The sequence below is a fragment of the Amblyraja radiata genome, chromosome 18 (genome assembly GCF_010909765.2).
Source record: "Amblyraja radiata isolate CabotCenter1 chromosome 18, sAmbRad1.1.pri, whole genome shotgun sequence".
NCBI lineage: Eukaryota > Metazoa > Chordata > Chondrichthyes > Rajiformes > Rajidae > Amblyraja > Amblyraja radiata.
Window position 1 is genome coordinate 27,456,674 of NC_045973.1, and position 24,780 is coordinate 27,481,453.

At 45.7% G+C, this 24,780-nt stretch overlaps 1 protein-coding gene across 1 annotated transcript in view; it reads left to right on the forward strand.

Annotated features, from left to right (window-relative positions):
* The first annotated feature begins 2,520 nt into the window (after nucleotides 1-2,520).
* The window catches only part of LOC116983578 (monoglyceride lipase-like), a 29,426-nt gene continuing 7,166 nt past the window's right edge, over nucleotides 2,521-24,780 (forward strand). Inside the window, exons 1-4 of the mRNA XM_033037362.1 lie at nucleotides 2,521-2,672; nucleotides 8,924-9,030; nucleotides 21,097-21,233; nucleotides 22,687-22,797. Of these exons, the coding sequence (XP_032893253.1) occupies nucleotides 2,521-2,672; nucleotides 8,924-9,030; nucleotides 21,097-21,233; nucleotides 22,687-22,797 (507 nt within the window). The remainder of the gene's footprint in view (nucleotides 2,673-8,923; nucleotides 9,031-21,096; nucleotides 21,234-22,686; nucleotides 22,798-24,780) is intronic.

Below are 24,780 nucleotides of genomic sequence, written 5' to 3' on the forward strand. Positions count from 1 at the left end.
TCAGGAAGTCATATTGCAGCTTCATAGGACTTTGGTTAGGCTGTATTTAGAGTATTGCCTGCGGTTCTGGACATCCCATTGCAGGAGGGATCTGGAGGCTTTGGTAAGGGTGCAGAGGAGGTTCACCAGAGTGCTGCTTGGGCAAGTTGGGCCAAAACACCTGTTTCCACTTTGTATAACTATGATTCTATGCTGCCTGACCTGCTGAGTTCCTCCAGCACTTTGTGTTTTACTCAAAGGAAATATTATACCACCAGCCACTATAATAAAAAAAAGACACATCCTCCATTTCCTACCGCACCATCGGTCAAAGTGTACGTGTGTACCCAGTGACAACAACAGCTGGATGATTTTAAAAATACATTTGTCAGAAATGCAATGATCCAGATGTGGATTCACACAAATAACATCTGCACAGTCAGTGGCACCAGGATTTCTGATCAACTTCCTGCATCTAACGTCTTGCTTGGTGACGTTGCAATATTTGAGGCTTCGGTGGCATGTAAAGCGAGTTGGTGAATGCCACTGGATTGGCACTAATACCTTCCTCCACCTTTCCCTCCCTCTTTCTCGGATTTCGAACCTAAGTTCCATGTCAGATACAGGACTGAGAAGCTTGCAACTCGAGAAGAAAACGTGGCAAGATGCCAAGTTTCCACACTGGTCGGATAAACAGGAAAGCAGAATATTGTTTAACAAAGAGAGAGATTGCAGAATGCTACGGAACTGTTTTTTCCCTCCCTCCACCCTGAGAATTGGAATAGAGTGCATAGGAAGGATCCTTCCTGCAATGGGACGACCAGAACCACACGTAATACTCTAAATGCTGGTTTACACTGAACATAGACATAAAATACTGGAGTAACTCAGCAGGTCAGGCAGCATTCCTGGAGAGAAAAAAAACAGGTGACATTTCGGGCCAAAACCCTTCTGAAAAGGAATAGATAACGTATCAGATCAAAATCCTTTGAGAAAAAGAATTGGTGACGTTTTGGGTCGTTGCCCTTCTGGAATGGAGTGTCTGACAGAGTGATGGATGAGGGATAATTGACAGGGACTATGAAGTGTCTCGATAAGTACCTGACTACGTGTAGTTCTGGTCGCCCCATTACAGGAAGGATAAGGAGGCTTAGGAGAGGGTATAGAAGAGGTTTACCAGATTGCTGCCTGGATTAGGCACAGTGGTGCAGCAGTAGAATTGCTGCCACACAGCGCCAGAGACCCAGGTTCGATCCTGACCACGGGTGCTGTTTGCACGGTGTTTGCACAATCCCCCTGTGACCGTATGGATTAGTAGGTTTATTGGCATCTGTAAATTGTCCCCAGTGTGTAGGATAGAACTAGGGTGATCATTGGTGGGCCAAAGGGCCTGTTTCCATGCTCTATCTCTGAACTAAACCAAATAAGAGGGTGTTGGCTGCAGGGAGAGGTTGGACAAACTTGGAGAAACAACGAATTGCAGATGCTGGTTTGCAAAATAAAGACACAAAGTATTTGGAGTAACTCAACATCTCTGGAGAACATGCATCAGTGATGTTTTGGGTTGGGTCCCTTCTCGGACTGATCGTGGTGGTGGAGGAGGGAGGGAAGGAAGCTGGAAGAGGGGGGGGGGGGGGGGCAGGACAAAGCCTGGCAGGTAGAAGGTGGACACAAGCGAGGGGGGTATTTTATAGGCAGTTGGTTAGAACAAAGGCCAGTGATAAAAACAGAGGGTGTAAGACAGGATTGACGAGTTGTGAATTGTGAAGCCAGAAGGAATGTTGGTGGAGCAGTGGTTGGAGGAGAGAAGTAGGTGGGAGTCTAGGTGGGGCAGAGGGGAGGAGAGAGAGGAAAGAAAGGGGGGGGGGGGGAGAAAGGGGAGGGGAAGAGAGGGGTGTTGTTGTAGGTTACCTAAAATTGGAGAATTCAATGTTTATACCGTTGGGAATATTGAGAGAGGCACTTGTGGTGCCTTCAGTACTGGCATGTTTTCAAGCATAGACAAGAAACTGCAGACGCTGGGATCTTGAGCCAAACACACAAAGTGCTGGAGTAACTCTGCAGGTCAGGCAGCATCTCTGGAGAACATGGACCTTTCGGGGTCGGGTCCCTGCTTTAGACTGGTCTCTTCTCCATGTTCCTCCAGAGCTGCTGCCTTGACCCGCTGAGTTTGCTCCAGCATTTTAACATGGAACTGAGGCCAAATACACCTCGGAAATGATCCCACTGCTAACTCCTATTCTGACGTCTTGGGTCCTTGCAAGGAAGTGTACACACAGCCGTGAGGTAAATGTCCGGTACCGAATAAAGAGGTCCCGAGGGTTCTGGATTGTTTCCGTTACGGTTATTATTCGTTTTGAAGTCGCTAAGTTCTATCTGCGTTTCAAACGTACTTATCCCGTTTTGCGGTCAGGCATTAAGAATGTGTCCCTATAGCAAAGGGCGCATTACTCAAAGGAGACATGTTTTCCTGATCTCCCCTTCATGAACATCTAAGATGTATTACCGCTGACCCTATCTGTCCACAGTATGGGTCAAGCGATGTGTTGTTACTGCTATTGCCGTCAAAAAGACGCTAGTACAGACGATCGAAGGACACCTCAAGGTTTGTTTTACAGGGATGTCCCACATTTCATCAATGCAGAAGGACAACACTTATTCTGTAGATATTGGATACCAAGCACACCTGTCAGGTTAGCTGCATTTTATACCAGTCAATATAGCAATAGAAACCAGACAAAAACAAAACCTTTGGTTAATGTTGAACTTGGAAGGACTCGACCATGACTGTGCCACAGTGTCACAGTGCCAGTTACTGGGAATATAGGGAGAATCAATAATAGGATTGATGTTGGATAAATATCAATGGGTGATGGGTGGTTGGCACAGACCAGGTGGGCCAAAGGGCCTGTTCCCATGCTGTATCTCTCTACCAACCATATCCCCTCTATCCCAATAGTCTGAAGAAGGGTAGACACAAAGTGCTGGAATAATTTAGCAGGTCAGGCAGCATCTCTGGAGAAAAAGGATGTGTGACATTTCAGGTTGGGACCCTTCTTCAGACCTTAAGACACTAAAGTCTGAAGAAAGGTCCTGACCCGAAACGTCCAAAATTCTTAAGGGGTTGGACAGGCTAGATGCAGGAAGATTGCTCCCGATGTTGGGGAAGTCCAGAACAAGGGGTCACAGTTTAAGGATAAGGGGGAATTCTTTTAGGACCGAGATGAGAAAAACATTTTTCACACAGAGAGTGGTGAATCTCTGGAATTCTCTGCCACAGAAGGTAGTTGAGGCCAGTTCATTGGCTATATTTAAGAGGGCATTAGACGTGGCCCTTGTGACTAAAGAGATCAGAGGGTATGGAGAGAAGGCAGGTACAGGATACTGAGTTGGATGATCAGCCATGATCATATTGAATGGCGGTGCAGGCTCGAAGGGCCGAATGGCCTACTCCTGCACCTATTTTCTATGTTTCTATGTTTCTATGTCCCCCGCCCATCTCCCTCGATAGATGCTGCCTGACCCGCTGAGTTCCTTCAGCACTTTCTCTTTTGCTCAAAATGCCAGTATCTTGTGTCTCCATGAGAATGACCATCTAACCTGTCCGTGATTAACTTTTGGTGACTTCAAAAAGGTATGAAAGGAGGAAAGAGGGGCAGGATTGATGGTCGAACAGATCAATGTTCTATGGTGCAAAGGTTGCTCTCTAATCTGTATCCTTTTAATCCAGCTTTGATTGACCCTGCCTCCTCCTCTCTCCCCCTAGTCGTCCCACTAGTTCCGCTGTTCGCATCCTTGTATCCCTCTCGTTTGCACATCTTCCCCAGCCAACAACGGGCCATTGTGGACTCCACCCTTCCCGAGGTCATCTGCTGCTAGCCCTGGTTTGTTCTGGCCTTTTCTGGACCTTTTCTGGACTCCAGTCCCCCTCCCGCCTCTCTCTACCTTTCAGTCTAAAGAAGGGTTCCAACCCAAAACGTCACCTACTCTTTTTCTCCAGAGGGGCTGCCTGACCCGCTGAGTTATTCCAATATTTTATATCTGTCTTCCTTTTCTAGATCTAGGACAGGCTAGATGGTCAGTCTCATGGGGACACAAGATCCTGGCAACTTGAGCAAAAGAGAAAGTGCTAGAGAAACTCAGTGGGTCAGGCAGCATCTGTGGAGGGAGATGGATAGGTGACGTTTTGGGTCAGGACCCTTCTTCAGACTGTTGGGGGAGATGGTTGATGGAGAGAGATGAAGGGAAGGGCTGGGGCAAGCGCAAGGGTTAGATGGATCCAGTGAGGAGTGATTGTAGATGGGTCAGGTGGGGAAGAGATGAGTGGAGGCTGGAGGTGATTAATGGAGAAGGCAGAAGGGTGCAGATGGTGGAATCTGATGAGGAAGATGTGGTGTGAAATGTAGTTTACTTAATTTATTGTCATGTGTACCCAGGGACAGTGAAAAGGTTTTTTTTTTAATGCTATTTAGTCAGCAGAAAGACAATACATGTCTACAATCAAGTCGTCCACCGTGTACAGATACAGGATAAAGGGAATAACGTTTAGTGCAAGTTAAAGTCTAGTAAAGTTTGATTAAAGATAGTCCGTGGGTCTCCAATGAGTTAGATAGTAGGTTAATACCGCTCTCTAGTTGGTGGTGATAGGATGGTTCAGTTGCCTGATAACAGCTGGGAAGAAACTGCCCCTGAACCTGGAGGTGTGTGTTTTCACACTTCTGTACCTCTTGCCTGATGGGAGGGGATAAGAGGGAGTTACCGGGGTGAGACTGGCCCTTGATTATGCTGTTGGCCTTGCCGAGGCAGCATGAAGTGTAGATGGAGTCATTGGAAGGGAGGTTGGTTTGCGGGATGGTCTGGGCTGTATCTGTAGAACCAGAGGGAGGGATGGTGGGTGGAAGAGATCCCATCAGGCAAGAGGTACTGAAGTGTGAAAACACACACCTCCATGTTCAGGAACAGTTTCTTCACAGCTGTTATCAGGCAACTGAACCATCCTCTCTCCAACTAGAGAGCAGTCCTGAGCTAGTCTACCTCATGGGAGACCCTCGGACAATCTTTGATCGGATATTACTGGACTTTACATGCACCAAACGTTGTTCCCTTTATCCTGTATCTGTACACTATGGACGGCCCAATTGTAATCATGTATTGTCTTTCCGCCGACTGGTTAGCACGCAATAAAAGCTTTTCACTGTATCTTGGTACATGTGACAATAAATGAAATTCTTTGTTTAAGAAGGAACTGCAGATGCTGGAAAATCGAAGGTAGACAAAAGTGCTGGAGAAACTCAGCGGGTGCAGCAGCATCTATGGAGCGAAGGAAATAGGCGACGTTTCGGGCCGAAACCCTTCTTCAGACTGATGGAGCTCTTTGGATAAATGAAACTCTTTACTTGACAATTATTCAAAAGTCTATGATATCCGTCCAGTGGCCACAGGCTATGTTGAGAAGTAAGAGGGTTGGAGGGAACTTGAGAACATTTTCTTCTCACCCAGAGGGCGGTTGGAACAGGAATGCACTGCCTTAGAAAGTGGTGGAGGCAGCAAGTCTTAGCGTATTAAAAATAATATCAGGATGAGCATTTTCAATGCCAAGGCACAGAAGGTTAGGAAGCAAGAACTGGTAAAAGATATGGAAGGAAGGTTTCAACCCGAAACTTCACCTACGCATGTTCTCCAAAGATGCTGCCTGACCCGCTGAGTTACCCCAGCACTTTGTGTCCTTTAGTGATTTAAACAGCATCTGCAGTTCCTTGTTGCTACTAGGTGGTAAATGGGGTTGGTGTAGATGGGTCTGCAATGGTTGGTATGGACATGGTGGGCCAAAAGGACTGTTTCCCCTTAGTTATTATTTTATTATTACATTATTGTTATGCTATTGTAGATTTAAACATATCGTATCTCTGTCTCTATCCTGAAGCACAATCAGGTCAAGTGTCAAGAATATTTATTTGTCATATGCACCGGATGTGGACCAGGCCCATGAAATTCTGACTCTCTGCAGCTTTACAAGCAGAATCCCACCACGCCATCTGGGCAATTTTAATTTAAGATTAAGAAATTAAATACACATGGATGGCTTTTAGTAATGGTCGCTGTGAGATGACTGTCTTTTATAAAACCCGGCATGAAGTTATTCCCACCTGCTCTGCCCCATATATGAATCAAAACCCACTCGAAGACACAGTGGACTCTCAGTTCATGAACAATTAGCTTGCTGATAAATCCCATCTTTGCCAGCGTTATCCACATTCAGTGAATAAATATTATTTTTAAAAATACCTCCCAGTAATGTAACATATATAAAAAAATCCTTTGGAATACCTCAGACTTATTTTAAAACATAATTTGTGCTATTTTAGTAAATGTAGAAGGCTTTCATTTGACAAGAATGCCTGATAGGCAAATCTCGCTCATCAATTAAGTGTGCCAGGACTGGATATAAATCTAATTGCACACTCAGCAAAACACTGCAGGAAATCAATGAGGTCAAACAGTTTATGCCTGGCTTAGTATGCAGCAAGATATGTCATATGTACCATTGATCTGTGCAAACTGCACAATGAATCTCCATATTCTTCAGTTTTATGACCATCGTTGCCAATTGTGTCAGGATAATCCTGGAGATATCTTCAAGGTTTTAAAAAACAGATTGGGGAGAGTTTACTTTAGAGATACAGCGTGGAAACAGGCCCTTCAGCCCACCGTATCCATGCTGAACAAAGATCATCCTTACACTAGATCTAAGATAGAAACAAAGAAATGCAGATGCTAGTTTAAACCAAAGATAGACACAAGTGCTGACGTAACTCAGCGGGTCAAGCAGCATCTCTGGAGAAAAAGGATGGGTGACATTTCGGATTGGGACCCTTCTTCAGACCTTCTTCAGAAGGATCCCGACCCGAAACATCACCCATCCGTTTCGTTCAAAGATGCTGCTTAACCCGCTGAAGTACTCCAGCACTGTGTGTCTAACACTAATTCTATGTTATCCCAATGTCTTATTGAGATGTATAAATGCACGAGTCTTTAAAAGTCTTATAAAGTATTTTTTCCAAGATAGGGGAATGATAAACCAGGGGGCATAGAGGGTAACCTGAGTGGTTCTTAATAATTTAATAAGAACCTCATCCACTCCCTACACATTCGGGACAATTTACAAACGCCTGTTAGCCTACAGACCTGCATATCTTTGTAATGTGGGAGGAAACCAGAGCACCCGGAGAAAACCCATGCGGTCGCAGGGACAACCTACAAATTCCGCACCAGACAATACCTGTACAAGTTCAAACACGGGTCCCTGGCACTGCAAGGCAGCATCTCCACCATTGCACCACTGTGCTGCCCCTAAAGGAGAGGAAGGAAGTTAAAGGGCAAGACAATGACCCTGGGTAGAAATGTGTCAGGAAAGAAAAGATACTGCAAGAGCCCAGAAAATCATGTGTTAGATTCTGGATATAGAACTTAGAACAATACAGGTCCTATGGCCCACCATGCTCCACATCCCTCAATCCCCTGCGTACCCACGTGCCTATCTAAACTCGTCTCTTAAACACCATCATCATATCTGCCTTCACCTCCACCCCTAGCATTGTGTTCCAGGAGCCCACTACTCTGTGTAAAGATACTTGCCCTAAACATCTCCTTTAAACTTTGCGCTCACTTTAAATCTATGCTCTTTGGTCATTTTCACTGGACTGGTTGCCCAATTATGCCATTCATAATTTCATATACTTCTATCAGCTCTGAGCAAGAACACAAGGAATTGCAGAGAGTTGTAGATGTAGCCCAGTCCATCACACAGACCAGACTCCCCACCATTGACTCTGCCTACCCCTCACGGTATCCCGGGAAAGCAGCCGACATCATCAAAGATATCCGAACCTAGTCATTCCTTCTTCTCTCCCACTCCAATCAGGCAGAAGGTACAGAAGCTGAAAGCGCGCACCACCAGACTCAGGAACAGCTTCTTCCACTCTGTTATCAGGCTTCTGAATGGTCTTTCCATTAGCTAGGGTGCTGTCCGATTCACCTCTACCCCATTGTCGACATTGGACTTTGTCTCTGGAACTGGTGCGCTACAGTGCTGAGAACTATATTCTGCACTCTGTATCTTCCCCTTTGCTCTACCTATGGTACTTAAGTTCGACTTGATTGTATTTACAGTATGTGTGGTATTAGATCAGATTGGATAGCCGATGCCTCACAGTGCCAGACACCCGGGTGTTGCCTGTGGGTGGATTTGCACGTTCTGCCTATGAGCGCGTGAGTTTCCTCTGGGTGCTCCGGTTTCCTCCCACATCCCAAAGACATGCAAGCTGATAGGGTAATTGCTTGCTGTAGATTACCCTTGGTGATTGGCGAGGAGTAGAAACTGGGGAATTTCTTGATAAATTGGATGACACAGCACGGAAACAGGCCCTCTGTCCATTGATCACCCATTCAGACTAGTTCGATGCTATCCCACATTCTCATCCGCTCCCTACACACCAGGGGCAATTTTACAGAGGGCCAATTAACGTACAAACCTGCACGTCTTTGGTATGTGGGAGGAAACCGGAGCACCCAGAGGAAACCCACAAGGTCACAGGGAGAACATGCAAACTCCACATAGTAATAACCCACGGCCAGGATCGAGCACGTGCCTTGTTGCTGTGAGAAAGTGGCTCTACCCACTGCCCACTGTGCCGCACAGTTGTTCAGAGTGCAGGGAGAATTAAATATGGGATTAATGTAGGATTAATATCAGTGGGTGCTTGATGGCCGGCAAGGACCTGTGGGTTGAAGGGCCTGTTTCTGTGCTACATCTCTCTACAGATTATACTGTCGGTTCGGCAGCACAGCAATTGAGATACTAAATAGAATTGCGTGAACTTATTCTGCAATGTTAAACTTTGAAGATAACTCACTATTTAATCAATTTTGCCCCTGCTTCCTCCAGGGCTTTAATGATGATAGTACATGACGCGAGTGGGCACAGCGGGCGTTACACAAATCTAGTTGATATATTCCTCGAACTTTCCTTGCTTGTATTTTCACATGATCATGGTAAGTGCCACCTGTTAGTTCTGCGCTTTACAAATGGTACCACCATTTAGGTGACAGTGACCTAATTCTATCTCAGAGTCGCCAATCAAGGCATCGGAAATTCTCGGAGGAAGCAAAGCTAAAATAGATAAAGTGGGGAGGAAAGGTTTTGAAAATCTGTGGATTGTTGGTGAGGGGAAGGGGGAGGAAGGTAGAGACTAACGCAGAACTTAGTCACAAAGTGCTAGAATAACTCAGCGGGTCAGGCAGCATCTCTGGAGAGAAAGGGTGGGTGATGTTTTGGGTCGGGACCCTTCTTCAGACAGCATTGGGGAGGAGTGAGATGGAGGCATATATGGAGGGTTTCAAAGCACTGAGAATGGAGAGGGTAAAACAAAACCAGAGGGAAAATAATGAGAGACCCAATGCTGGAATTTTGAACAAAACACAAGATTCCTGAACACGACCCAATTTATACGTTTCCACGTTGTATGACTATGTCCCTCTGGAGTGAGTGGGCGGGTTGGGCAGCATCTCTGGAGGACATGGATAGGTGACATTTCGGGTTGGGATCCTTCTTCAGAATGATTGTAGTCGAGGGGAGAGCTGGAAAAGAGGTGGGAACGGGACAAAACCTGGCGAGTGATAGGTGGAACAGGCGGGGGGGGGGGGGGGGGGTTGATTGGTAGATGGGTGGAGTAAATGACAAAGGTTAACGGTGAAAAGGAGACAACAGGGTGTCAGGTAAGAAGAGGAGTGAAATGTAAAGTCGGAGGGAATTCAATGTTCATACCATTGAGTTGTAAGCTCCTCAAGTGGAATATGAGGTGCTGCTCCTCCACTTGCCTATGGCCTCACTCTGGCAATGGAGGAAGAAATGATCAAATCTGTGTTCTGATCCGCACAAATATCTGGGGCATGATCTGTCGCATCAAAATTATTAACTACATTTAGATACCTTCATATTTCATCAACTAACAGTTGCTTAACTAGCTGCCCACTGTGCTACTTCATTGGTGGGAATACATATTAAACATTGGATTAACATAGGGTTATGCCCCTGTCCCACTTAGGAAACCTGAACGGAAACCTCTGGAGACTTTGCACCCCACCCAAGGTTTCCGTGCGGTTCCCGGAGGTTTTTGTCAGTCTCCCTACCTGCAGCCTCCGGCAACCACCTGCAACCTGCGGGAACCGCACGGAAACCTTGGGTGGGGCGCAAAGTCTCCAGAGGTTTCCGTTCAGGTTTCCTAAGTGGGACAGGGGCATTAGGTGCAGCAAGGTGAAGAGAGGCAGAGCTGTTGCCCTACAGCACCAGGGACCCGGGTTCAATCCTGACAGAGTTTGTACATTCTCCCGGTGACCGCGTGGGTTTTCCCCGGTTGCTCCGGTTTCCTCCCGCATTCCAATGACATACAGGTCTGTAGGTTAATTGGCTTCAGTAAAAATTGTGAATTGGCCCGAGTGTGTAGTGTGTGCTAGTGTAACGGGGATCGCTAGTCAGCATGGACATGGTGGACCGAATGGCTTGTTTCCGTGCTGAATCTCTAAATTAAACTAATATCAGTAGGTGGTTGATGGCTGGCGTGGACCAGATACTCGGAAGGGCCTATTTCCGTGCTGCATCTCTAACTTCTTACAACCCTCTGAGAACTGCACTCCTCCAAAGTTGGCATTTTGTTAATCTCCCTTCTGATTGTCTAATCAGTAACGGCCTTGTCCTCGATTCCCTGACCCCTGAACTCGGAATTTCCATTCCTGGGTATGCGGTAAAAGATCGCATGGTGTTACTTTGTCGAACCTTGGGAAAATTATTCCTAATACCCTGGCCAATACTTACCTCTCAACCAACTTCACCTGATCATGATCACGTTGCTGTTTGTGAGAGCGTGCCATCCAAAAAGAGAAAGGAAATATGGTGCAGTGTATAGTGTTACAGCCACAGAGAAAGTGCAGATTTTTAAAAAAGTGCAAAGGCCGCAACAAGGTAGATTGGAAGGTACACAAAATTGCTGGGGAAACTCAGCGGGTGCAGCAGCATCTATGGAGCGAAGGAAATAGGCGACGTTTCGGGCCGAAACCCTTCTTCAGACTGATGGGGGGTGGGGGGGGGGGGGAGAAGGAAGGAAAAGGGGAGGAGGAGGAGGAGCCCGAGGGCGGGCGGATGGGAGGGTGGGAGGAGACAGCTAGAGGGTTAAGGAAGGGGAGGAGACAGCAAGGGCTAGCAAAATTGGGAGAATTCAATGTTAATGCCATCCGGACGCAAGGTCCCCAGACGGAATATGAGGTGCTGTTCCTCCAATTTCCGCTGTTGCTCACTCTGGCAATGGAGGAGACCCAGGACAGAGAGGTCGGATTGGGAATGGGAGGGGGAGTTGAAGTGCTGAGCCACCGGGAGTTCAGGTAGGTTATTCCGGACTGAGCGGAGGTGTTCGGCGAAACGATCGCCCAACCTACGCTTAGTCTCCCCGATGTAAATCAGCTGACATCTAGAGCAGCGGATGCAGTAGATGAGGTTGGAGGAGATACAGGTGAACCTTTGTCGCACCTGGAACGACTGCTTGGGACCTTGAATGGAGTCGAGGGGGGAGTTGAAGGGACAGGTGTTGCATTTCTTGCGGTTGCAACAGAAAGTGCCCGGGGAGGGGGTGGTGCGGGAGGGAAGGGAAGAATTGACGAGGGAGTTGCGGAGGGAGCGGTCCAGGTGTAATCGTCCAGGTGTATTGGAGTGCCGGATGGAAGTTGGGCATCCAACGTCTCCAACTTCCACCCGGCACTCCAATACACCTGGACGATTTCCAACACTTCCCTACCATTCCTTGACCTCACCATCTCCATCGCAGGGGACAGACTCCTGACCGACATACATTACAAACCCACTGACTCACATGACTATCTGGACTACACGTCTTCCCACCCTGCCCCCTGTAAAGACTCCATCCCCTACTCCCAATTCCTCCGCCTACGCCGCATCTGTTCCCAGGATGAGACATTCCATACCAGGGCATCGGAAATGTCCTCGTTCTTCAGGGAACGGGGATTCCCCTCCGCCACCATAGATGAGGCTCACACTAGGGTCTCATCCATACCCCGTAACACTGCTCTCTCCCCATCCCCGCACTCGCAACAAGGGCAGAGTCCCTCTGGTCCTCACCTTTCACCCCACCAGCCGGTAAATACAACACATAATCCTCCGCCATTTCCGCCACCTCCAACGTGACCCCACCACTCGCCACATCTTCCCATCTACCCCCATGTCTGCCTTCCGCAAAGACCGCTCCCTCGTCAATTCTTCCCTTCCCTCCCGCACCACCCCTCCCCGGGCACTTTCCGTTGCAACCGCAAGAAATGCAACACCTGTCCCTTCACCTCCCCCCTCGACTCCATTCAAGGACCCAAGCAGTCGTTCCAGGTGCGACAAAGGTTCACCTGTATCTCCTCCAACCTCATCTACTGCATCCGCTGCTCTAGATGTCAGCTGATTTACATCGGGGAGACTAAGCGTAGGTTGGACGATCGTTTCGCCGAACGCAACTGCTCAGTCCGCAATAACCTACCTGAACTCCCGGTGGCTCAGCACTTCAACTCCCCCTCCCATTCCCAATCCGACCTCTCTGTCCTGGGTCTCCTCCATTGCCAGAGTGAGCAACAGCGGAAATTGGAGGAACAGCACCTCATATTCCGTCTGGGGACCTTGCGTCCGGATGGCATTAACATTGAATTCTCCCAATTTTGCTAGCCCTTGCTGTCTCCTCCCCTTCCTTAACCCTCTAGCTGTCTCCTCCCACCCTCCCATCCGCCCGCCCTCGGGCTCCTCCTCCTCCTCCTCCCCTTTTCCTTCCTTCTCCCCCCCCCACCCCCCATCAGTCTGAAGAAGGGTTTCAGCCCGAAACGTCGCCTATTTCCTTCGCTCCATAGATGCTGCTGCACCCGCTGAGTTTCCCCAGCAATTTTGTGTACCTTCGATATTCCAGCATCTGCAGTTCCTTTTTGAACACAAGGTAGATTGGAAGATTGGGAATACGCCCTAAGCATATGAGAGGACCATTCAGTATTCCGATTAAAGTAAAAAAGAAGCTATTCCTGAATCTAGGTACGTGCTTTTAAGCTTATGTACCTTCTGCTTGACAGGAGAGGGGAGACAAGAGTGTGAGTGGTCTTTGGTTATGTTGGCTGCTTTCCCCAGGCAGCGTGAAGTGTAGTTGGAGTTGTCGATGGGGGAGGCTGGTTTGAGTGATGGACTGGGCTACATCCACAACTCTCTGCAATTTCTTGCGGCCTTGGGCGGAGCTGTTCCCAAACCAAGCCATGATGCAACCCAAGATGATGCACCTGTAGGAGTTGGTAAGAATCATTGGAGACACGTTGAACATCCTGTCTTTCGCTGGGGTGCTTTCTTGGCCGTATGGTTAGTGGGTAATGGGCAGTACGGGTGTGCCCTGACTGGAGAGATTGTAGCAATTTAAGGACATGGCTCGTTGCCGTACCAAGGATATTTAAAAATGACCATTGTTTGAAACCTGAATAAATAAAAATAAACAAATTAAATCAGAAATTGCCAGGTGGAGGAGAGAAAAGAAAAACCCTGGAAAAGCAGAATTCAAGAAAAATTCATTATAGGCCAGCTAGTTTAACATCAGTGGTGGGCAAACCCTTGGGATTAATTCTGAGCAACAGCAATAACCTTCATGGAGAGAGGCACAGATTAACCTAGGACATTCACTGTGGATTTCAGCGGAAGTTGCGTCTGAGTAACGACTGGGTTTTCTGGATAGGTAATAAGGATAGTCTATGAGGTCATGTGTTAAGTGTCTATGTGTTATTCTCAAGGTTGTTTTCCCCAAGATCCTACATAGCAAGCTTTAGAAACATTGAAAGCAAATAAGATCCAAGGGCAAGGAGCAGATTGGACCCAATAATTGATTTAGTGGGCTATGATCGAGAGGTGGAGACACAAGGAACTGCAGATGCTGGAATCTTGAGCAAAATGCACAGAATGCTGGAGGAACTCCAGGGTGGCACTGTGGCACAGCGGTAAAGTTGCTGCCTCACAACACCAGAGACCCCGGTTTGATCCTAGCCTCGGGTGCTGTCCGTATGGAGTTTGTACATTGTCCCTGTGACCGTGTGGGTTTTCGACGGTTTGCCCTAGTATGTGTAGGATAGTGCTCGTGTACTGGGAGATCACTGCCTGGCGAGGACCCGGTGGGCCAAAATGCCTGTCCCCACACAGTATCTATAAAGTTTATAGTCTATAGCAAAGTCTAAACTCAGCTACTCAGGCAGCATCTGTGGAGGGAATGGAAAGATGACGTAGACTCAGACAATACATAAAAGATAAAATACATGTTAATTCTACAAGGCAGTGAAAAGAAAAACTATGCAGAAACTAGACATTAGTGCAAAAATACACAATTAGTGAACGTTTGTGGTAGTGTAAATTCCGGTATCTAGACTTACCCCCTTAGTCTGGTTTAGTTAAACACTCTGGTTCCAAAACCTTACTTTATTGAAGAACAAACTGCAGGGACGCAAGGCCATAATATCTTGTGCAAACAGAACCACATTCAACTGATACACCCCAAAGAATTACACACCCTCTTATACCCCTCCAAACTAAGGGCGTGACATTACTTGGGGGAGGCAACCCCACCAAACCAATCACACATATTAATTATAACAATACATAATTGACAGTTCCCTAACCCAATAATATCTTATATACATTGTATTTGAAAGAAACTTCTAAAAGGAAGCAAATATAGCAACATGTGCCCTGAGATCCAGACAGTTCCTCCATGGCTCAACAGTTTGACCAATCATCAATTAGCAAAGTAAAGCTTTGCAACAATATTTACAATGTATATGACTGGTTTGCATTCATCCAATCCATTCCATGCAATTTGCACCTAATTGTCAGGATCTGCAGATGTTTCCATTCTCTTCCTGCAGCTCTTATCTAGGCTCTAGACAAACTGGCACTATTCTGCAGCTTGTCCCATTTCTACAGCACTTTTAAATTGACCAAATGGCCTAGCAGCCCAGAAACCTTTGCTCAATTTTAGTGCCCTAGCCTCTCCAATTTGGCCAGGATTAACATTCCTTCCTTTTATCATATATGATAAACCATAATTTATGATAACTAAGTAGTCAGATAATCAGATATACACATGAGTGTCCATTACATTCTCCATCTATTAACAACAACAAGATGATGATGTTTCTTCCCAGAATCTTATCAAGCTTCCCGAGTTTTCGTGGGCATAACTTCACAATTTCCATCTGATGAGTCTTCAACTCCTGAGTTTTCATGGGCGCGAATTCCCTCCATTCTTCCATCCCTTTCCATAGTCTAACCTATAACCTATAATTCCTGAAAAACTTGGGACAAAGCAAGTTACCATTCCACTGCTTCCCCATACATTCACTGTAATTTTGCAATACTACCCCTTTTCCATTTCACTATTTAGCTCTATTATATTCTACTTTATCACTGTATTCCTATTACTATTCTGTTCTATAATATATTCTTTATTATCCTAGGATCAACACTAATCAGCTATCTTCCTATTCACACAATGTTATAATATGTATATCTAATGATGGGTTCTCATATAAACTTCAGCTGGGTTCAGTCCAGACTTCCCTACAGGCATGACTCTAATTTAAGGCAAACCATGAAGAATGTTTCAATTCAACCAAATTCAGTCTCAGCCTTCAATTTACTATTTTAAATTTCAGTGTCCATCCCATCCTTCTCATTCCACAGCATTGCGGCTGATAACACAATTCCATTCTTCCTGTGGAATTTCCAGCTGTTCAAATTTAATCAATCAATTTCCATAGGTTGTCAATTTCATCATAAATCCAATTAAGAATGTCAATTCTAGGGACAATTTCTTTCCACCTTGATAATAGAAGCCGCTTTACTATCAAGGGTTAAACAATTTAGATCCACTGGTCAAATACATCGACTCTGATAACTCAACACCCATTTCTTTATTTCTCCTAATTCAATAGACCTCCTCCAGTACTTCATCCTTAGTATGTTGGCTCGGCTCTCAGTCCATAGGGGTTCTTCCTTATAACTAGTTTCCTTTTATCTCTAAGTAACTCTTTCTGGATGGTTAGTATTGATCTTCCAAGGAGAACTCATTATCTAAATTTCCAGTCTGCCTCATCATTCTATACCACCACCTTACGTTTCTAGGGTATTTCTGTCAGACTAGCACTGCAATTCCTGATATCTGTTATGATATGTCTTCTTGTGTGCACGGCTCGATAGATGAACTTTCATCTACACACAAAGTCATGTCCTGGTCCTCTATGGATGCGTCTCTTAAGTCCTCTCTCACAGATGTCCTCTCCTTGATGATCACTAAACAGTCCTGTCCGACTTCTGACTGCTCTTCTGGGGGTGAGGCAAGAAAAGATACCAGGTTAATTTATATACTGTGCACAAATCAAAAATTTCAACTATCTCTGAAATAGATCCAATACCATCCTGATAGGCCATCGTTAAGTGTTAGATTTTAAAATAATTTCAATAATTTCCTGATAGAGGGTAGTTAAATTTGGGTGCAGAGTGGGTGTCCCCCGGTTACAGAGCAACGTCTATTCCCATATTTTTAGACGAGATAGCCCGTTCAGACAAAGTGAAGGCATTGTTGTTCAATGGTCTTTCCAAAGTTGGAGCCTGCCTTGATGATCTCTCTAGAGGCATCCTGTACCTTTTTAATTTACTGTGTCTCGATTCGTCTTCCTTGCTGGTACGAAGTGTTGGGTTAGTTAAGATGTTAGCAGGGTTTGGCACTAGTATAGATATGGAGCATCTTTTCAATTGAGTTGTTAAATTTCGTACCAGTTTATGTTGTTTTTCTTCTTTCAGTTTCAGAGCTGTAAGAGTAAGGATGTTACAGTGAGGAGCAATTCTTACAGTTCTCGTAGATGGTTTTATTTTAGTTTTATTCTGGCATTTCCCGAATCAATTTATCAGTGTTGCTGGTGGCCTATGATCTTCTTGGAAATTTGTCCCATTCCTGAAATTCAGATCCCCTGATTGATCCATGCATAAATCAGAAAATCTTTCCAAGAATTCATCTGCTCCCTCTCCCTTTTTCGGTCTCACATCCAGAATCTTTGAGATATCTGTAGGCTTCTGAAGAGTACTGGCAAGTGCAGTTTACCTTCCCTCGTTCTACCATCAGTAATTATCTGTTGTATCACAGCCCATAGATCTCGGGAGTCTGCATGATACACAAGCATTGTAGTTCTTAAGTAATCTATAAAGGAAGCAGGTAACTTCTTTCTATCAAGGATCTTGCTTAACACTGCCATCAGAAATGTTCCCTTTCAATGCCTCCAGCTATAGTCTCACCCTCAGATATGTCTTCCTCTTCATTAGGGGGATTACAGTACCTTCTAAATGACTCCCTATCCTCTCTCGCTACTCGTCCAACTCATCTTGGTTTAGGCTCGCATGAATACTCTGGTTGCTGTACCCTTCCCCTATATGCCTTGTCCTTAACTACTAGAATTGTTTTTTTTGTTTTGCTTCTGGTACCACGAATTACCCGACTGTCTATTGTCAAGGGAGCAGTCGGGGTTAAAGAATCCTGTTCTTGTGGTGCTGCTGTTTGTAGAGCAGACTTTATTGTAGAATCTGCAGGTGGTGTTAAAGGTGCTGCAAGATCTGAATGTCTGTTGCGTGCACAAGCTATACAATGTATGGGTGGAGCCCAGGGAACGCAAGGGGAATATGGTGGAGGCGGTGAACTTCTTTTAATTTTAACACTTTCCCAATCTTCATCTCCTTCCCCCTCGAGGTCAGCACTAACCATCGGATCCCACTTTAAATTTACAGGGACTAGTTTCCTTCCAGGAGATCTATCTCTTTCCTGTTCCTTATGCTTTCCTATACACCCACACCCTTCTCCCCTGGTGCATGGAGGTAGATCTACTTCACCTTCTTTCACTTCTATTCCAAGTTTCTTGTTTCCTACTACCTGCAACCTCCGGCAACCACCTTCAACTAGCATCGCAACCGGCTTCGACTAAAAAATCACCGATTTTTAAAACGGCAACCTATTTTCAGTCACGGCCGGTTTCGAATTTTTTGAAATAATCGGCGGCACATAGAAGAAGGGGAAACCACTTAGGGAGACCATTCGGGAGACTGACAAAAACCTCCGGGAACCGCACGGAAACCTTGGGTGGGGCGCAAAGTCTCCAGAGGTTTCCGTTCGGGTTTCTTAAGTGGGACAGGGGTATTAAGTCTCTCACATATAAGTCTTCTCGCAAAACAAAGACAAAATTCCTAACACCTAGCAAGTCTCCCACACAAGTCTATCTTCTTTCAAATGGGTACCCAAGAACCAGTCACACAAATGCTACACACACAGAGATCCACACAGGCTTATTAAAGCGGAGAAACACACTGTGAATCCAGGCGGGACCACCTTCTCAAAAGAACAAGCAAACATAATACAGCAGCAAATTACCTGCACTTAAACACTTGGATTCAACCAAGAACAAATACAGTTGTAACACAAGAGCAAAATCACACTCAATACAAGAAATAATATAGCTAATAATTGTAATGCATAAACAATATGAAATAGAAGCATTCAATTACAATAAAATTCGAAGGCAAATACTAGATCACACAATTCAAGTTAACAGTTCTAACAATACAAGAGCAGAATTAGTTACATTACCAGAACAAAATCAGTTACATTGCAAGAACAGAATATCACAGCTCATATAAGGCAGAGCAGTACAATTTAAGCAAACAGTTTTTTAAAGAAAAGTATTTACACAATTCTAAGCAAGTCGTTTAATACAGAGTTATATACGATTACGGAGCTATTTTACATTTTTACAAGATCTAGGTCAAAATGGATAGTCAGTGTGAACACCTCAAATTTAGAGAAATTTCAAAAATGTAGATCACAGTTCAGTGACTTAATAACCTGTCAGTATTGGACCTTAAGGCAAGTTGCCAATTGTTTACCCCAATACTCAGCCCTCATATATTGACCCAGCCTCATATTTTGACCCAGCCGTCATTTTTTGACCCCCCAGTAATATCCTCATAATTGACCAGAATACCCTCCCCAGAGACTCGAACCTGCTGCTGACATATCCTCAGGCAGCTAATCAACCACTCCCAGAGACTTGAAACAAGCTGCTGCAACCCTGCCCAGAGATTCGAACCCTCACTAAACCAGAGTTTGCCAGACTACTATTCTCTTATCTCGTCGGGATCCCCAACACAAGTACGCGAATGATTGATTCGTCCTGATCAGCGAAGCGGAGAAAATCAATGCGAAAACCACACCTCTCGCAATCTGGAACGACTCAACGCGCTGACCGCAAACTTATGTCTGGGGCTCTGTTGAGATCCCGGACAAGCTCCCAATGTACATTCCGGTATCTAGACTTACCCCCTTAGTCTGGTTTAGTCAAACACTAAGTCAAACTCTGGTTCCAAAACCTTACTTTATTGAAGAACAAACTGCAGGGACGCAAGACAACAATATCTTGTGCTAACAGAACAGAAGTCACATTCAACTGACACACCCCAAAGAATTACACATCCTCTTATACCCCTCCAAACTAAAGGCGTGACATTACTTGGGGGAGGCAACCCCAACAAACCAATCACACATATTAATTATAACAGTACATCATTGACAGTTCCCGAACCCAATAATATAATCTTATATACATTGTATTTGAAAGAAACTTCTAAAAGGAAGCAAACATAGCAACATGTGCCCTGAGATCCAGACAGTTCCTCCAAGGATCAACAGTTCGACCAATCATCAATTAGCAAAGTAAAGCTTTGCAACAATATTTACAATGTGTATGGCTGGTTTACATTCATCCAATCCATTCCATGCAATTTGCACCTAATTGTCAAGATCTGCAGATGTTTCCAATCTCTTCCTGCAGCTCTTATCTGGGCTCTAGACAAACTGGCACAATTCTGCAGCTTGTCCCATTTCTACAGAATGCACTTTTATATTGACCAAATGGCCTAGCAGCCCAGAAGCCTTTACTCAATTTTAGTGTCCGAGCCTCTCCAATTTGGCCAGGATGAACAGTAGTGCAAGAGGACCACACCCTCTCCCCTCAATGTTCATTATAACAAGGGTTTACTGTACATGCATTACGCCATGTAAAGAACCACTGCATCCCATTTAGTCAAATCAAGATTTTTGTCTCACGCACAATGAAAATCTTGCTTGTAGCAGCATCACAGCTGAAGAGACTCAGACAACACACCACATATATTACACATAACATTTCTAAAAGAAAGAAGACTGTACAAAAACATGAGAGCAAACAATTTGAAAAAGAAACAAGTCAACGGCAGTGCAAGAGATGTTCCGTTGCCGAAGTAGGATTCGGGTTGTGCGGGTCGGTTCAAGAAACTGATGGTTGTAAGAAAGTAGCTGTTCCTGAACCTGGTGGTGTTGGACTTCAGGCTTCTGAATATTATACAGAAGGTGTAGACACAAAGAACTGCAGATGCTGGAACCGTGAGCAAAGCACAAAGTGCTGGAAGAACTTAGCGTGTCAGGCAGCATTTGTGGCGGAATGGAAATCAATCTGAAGAAGAGTCCCTACCCGAAATATTATCTACATTCCCTCCCCAGATGCTGCCTGTCCTGCTGAGTTGCTCCAGCACTAGCGGTTAACAGGCCCCCACTTTCCCCTCTTTATTGCAAGGGCGGCACAGTGCCTCAATGGTAGAGCAGCGGACTTACAGTGCCAGAGACCAGGGTTTGATCTGGACTACATGTGCTGTTTATATGGAGATTGTTTGTTTTCCCTGTGACCGTGTGGGGTTTCTCTGGTTTCCTCCCACACTCCAAAGATGGGCAGATTTATAGGCCAATTGTAGGGTAGAACTAGTGTATGGTGTATCGCTGGTCAACATGGACTCGGTGGCCTGAGCGGCCTGTTTCTCCGCTGTATCTATAAAGTCTAACTGCGCACAATACCCCAAAGGAGACCTTACCTCATTCAACAGTTGCGAGAGCCCTTTAATTCACCTAATTCTTCTCTCTCCATTTTCAGTTGGCCACGGGCAGAGTGAAGGGAAACGCCTGATTGTATCAGATTTCAGAATATACATCCGTGACTGCCTGCAACACATTGACATGATGAAGAGACGCTATCCCAACCTCAACCTCTACGTTATGTCCCTTTCCATGGTAAGTAAGTTCCCGTGCCAACACTGAATAATCCTGGGTGGTCTCCACTTCCCCCAGTCTTTCCATATGGAGCATAGAACAGTCTAATGCCCCTGTCCCACTTAGGAAACCTGAACGGAAACCTCTAGAGACTTTGCGCCCCACCCAAGGTTTACGTGCGGTTCCCGGAGGTTCCCGGAGGCTTTTGTCAGTATCCCTACCTGCTTCCACAACCTGCAACCTCCGGCAACCACCTGCAACCTCCTACAACCTCCGGGAACCGCACGGAAAACTTGTGTGGGGCGCAAAGTCTCCAGAGGTTTCCGTTCAGGTTTCCTAAGTGTGACAGGGGCATAACATAGAACTTTACTTATGGATACAAGGAACTGCAGAGGAACAGGCCCTTCGGTCCACAGTGTCTGTGTCTAAAATGATGCCGAGACCCTTATCTGGTTCAAAGCTTCCTTCATTATTACCTGTACCAAGGTACAGCAAAATTCTTTTTGTTTTTTGCACACAGTTCAGTAAGATTGTTGCCATACATCAGTACAATTCCCAACTAAGTGCAGAATGCATAGCATGCCTCGCCTTGCATAGAATGCCATTGTTATGCCTGCGCACAATCCATATCCTTCCAAATGTGAGCCGAATCCCATAGTTGGAAAATCCCAATGGACCGGCCTCTCTCACCTTTCCAGAAAGTGGAATGGAGAATCCAGTAATTGTGATGGGAGGTCCAGAGAGCAAGTAAGGTGCTCTTAAAGAAAAAGACACAAAGTGCTGGAGTAACTTAGCGGGTCAGGCAGTACCTCTGCAGAATATGCACAGATGGGTCTTTCAGGTTAGGCCCTTTTGTGAGCCTGAATAAGGGCGCCAACCAAAAACGTCACTTACCCATGTTCTCCAGAGATGCTGTCTGACCAGTTGAGTTACTCCAGCACTTTGTGCCTTCTTTTGTAAACGAGCATCTACAGTTCCTCGTATCCACAAGTACGGTTCTGCTCTGAGGGGTGACAAGAACCTGCAGATGCTGGTTTTCAAAAAAAAAGTCACAAAGCGCTGGAGTAACCCAACAGGTTCTCCAGCAACATCTCTGGAGAACCTGGAGAAGTGACTTTTCAGGTCAGGATCCATCTTCAGACTTGGGAGAGAGGAAGAGAACTTCTTCACAGTAGAGCAGTAAAATTTGTGACAAGAAACTGCAGATGCTGGCTTACCAAAGAAGACACTGAGTGCTGGAATAATCCACCGAGTCAGGCAGCATCCCCAGAGAATATAAACCGACCCGACCCAAAATGTCACCCACCCACATTCTCCAGGGATGCTGTCTGACCCGCTGAGTTCGTGGTAGCTCTGTTTTGAGATGTTAGATTTCCTGAAGATCCCTTTGATGGAGGAGGGGGAGAGGTAAGAGGTACTAAATAAATGCAAGTCTTTCCCCGTCACTTCATTTATCCCCCTTCTTGTATTTCAGGGCGGATTGATACACATCTACATCATGCACGAGAGGCCGTCTGTTGTGGATGGGTCAATTTTCATAGCGCCCTTGGTGCTAATGAACCCTCAATCAGCTACGCCTATTAAGGTAAAGGTGCAGCAGACTCGCCGACTATTTTAGACTGGTTTGGGTTCCATCTGGTCCGTCGCCTATCCTCGCCCCAGCTCCCCTTCCCTGCGGCCGCCGTGGGACAAAACCAGAGAACCCGGAAGAAGCTCACGCGGTCACAGGGAGAGCATGCAAACTACACAAACAGACAGCACCTGACATCACTCCACACAGAAAACAAGGTTGATCAGGATTGAACCTGGTTCATCGGGTCTAATGGTGATAGAGTCCCACAGCACAGGAACAGGCCCTTCAGCCCAACACTTCCCTGACGACCAAGGTGCCCCGTCTACACGTGTCCCATTTGCCCCATATCCCTCTAAACCAGGGGACGGCAACCTACGGCCCACGGGCCGGTTCCGGCCCCTAACCCGGAATCATCCAGCCCGCAGGCGTATTGTTTTTCAATTTGTTTTTGCGACCTGGACGCTACAGCCAGTCTCGGGGCCCGCAGGTGACCTGGGCACTACAGCCAATTTATTAACTATGCGGATAAATGTGGCCCGCCATCTGCACACAAACATGGGTCCTGGCCCCTATGCAAAAAAGGTTGCCGACCCCTGCTCTAAACCTTTCCTGGCCATGTGCCCTTCCAAATGTCTTTTAAACTTTGTTATTGTACCTGCCTCAGCTATTTCATCAACGACTTCCTCTGGCAGTCCATTTGTGACTTAACTCATGTATGGTATAGTTTATAGTCGTAGAGTGACAGCATCTATGATGTGGATGAGTTACAGACGTGGGCAGTGAAATGGTAATTAGACTTTAATCCGAGCAAGTGTGAGGAGCTGCATTTTTGCGAGGCAAAATGTAAATGGAAAGTATTTAGCTAATGATAAGACCCTTAACAGCATTGCTGTGCAGATGGATCTTGGGATCCAACTCCATAGCTCCCTAATAACACAAGTGGACAGAGTGGTAAAGAAGCTGTATGGTTATGCTTGCCTTCATTGGTTGGGGCATTGAGTATAAGAGTCAGGAAGTTATGTTGCAGTTTTATAGGATTTTAGTTAGGCCACATTTGGAGTATTGTTTGTGCAGTTCTCTTTGCCCGAGGTTGGACAAACTTGGATTGTTATCTCTGGAGTGTCTGAGGCTGAGGGTCGTTTAGCTTTGTATGGTTTATTGTCACGTGTACCGAGGTTCAGTGAAAAGCTTTTTTGTTGCATGCTATCCAGTCAGCTGATACATGATTACAATCAAGCCATCCACAGTGGATAGATACAGGACAAAGGGAATAACATTTAGTGCTAGTTAAAGTCTAGTAAAGTCGGATTAAAAAATGTACATACTTTACAGCAAACCTGATAGAAGTGTGTAGAATTATGAGAGACATAGATATGATAGTCAGTCAGAAACTGTTTCCCAGGATGGAAAAATCAAATACGAGAGGACATAGCTTTAAGGTGAGAGGAGCAAATTATAAAGGAGATGTATGGGGGCAAGTTTTGTTACACAGAGGGTGATTGGTGGGTGTCTGGAACGTGCTGTTAGTGATGAAGGCGAGGCAGCCACACGTGGAGTTTAAGAGGCAATAAGATAGGCACTTGGGTATACAGGGAACAGAGGGAAATGAATTGTGTTTGGGCAGAAAATAGTTAGTCTTGGCATCATGTTTGGCAGAGGCATAGTGGGCCAAAGGGCCTGTTCCAATGCTGTACTGTTCTATGTTATACTGTATAAGGGATTTTAATTCTGTTGCATGGACACTGCAGAGAGATCTCCACACTCAAATCTCTCTGTGCTGTGAACCAAAGATGCAGATTGCTGCCAGATGCTTTCATTCTCGTCTCAACCACCCGCACCTCTCTCTGTGAGGGAAGAGTGGGCTCTCAGGAAGGCACAGTGGTGCAGTGGTAGAGTTGCTGTCTCACTGCACCAGAGTATCGAGTTTGATCCTGACTACGGGCGCTGTCTGTACGGAGTTTGTACGTTCTCCCTTTGACTGCGTGGGTTTTCTCT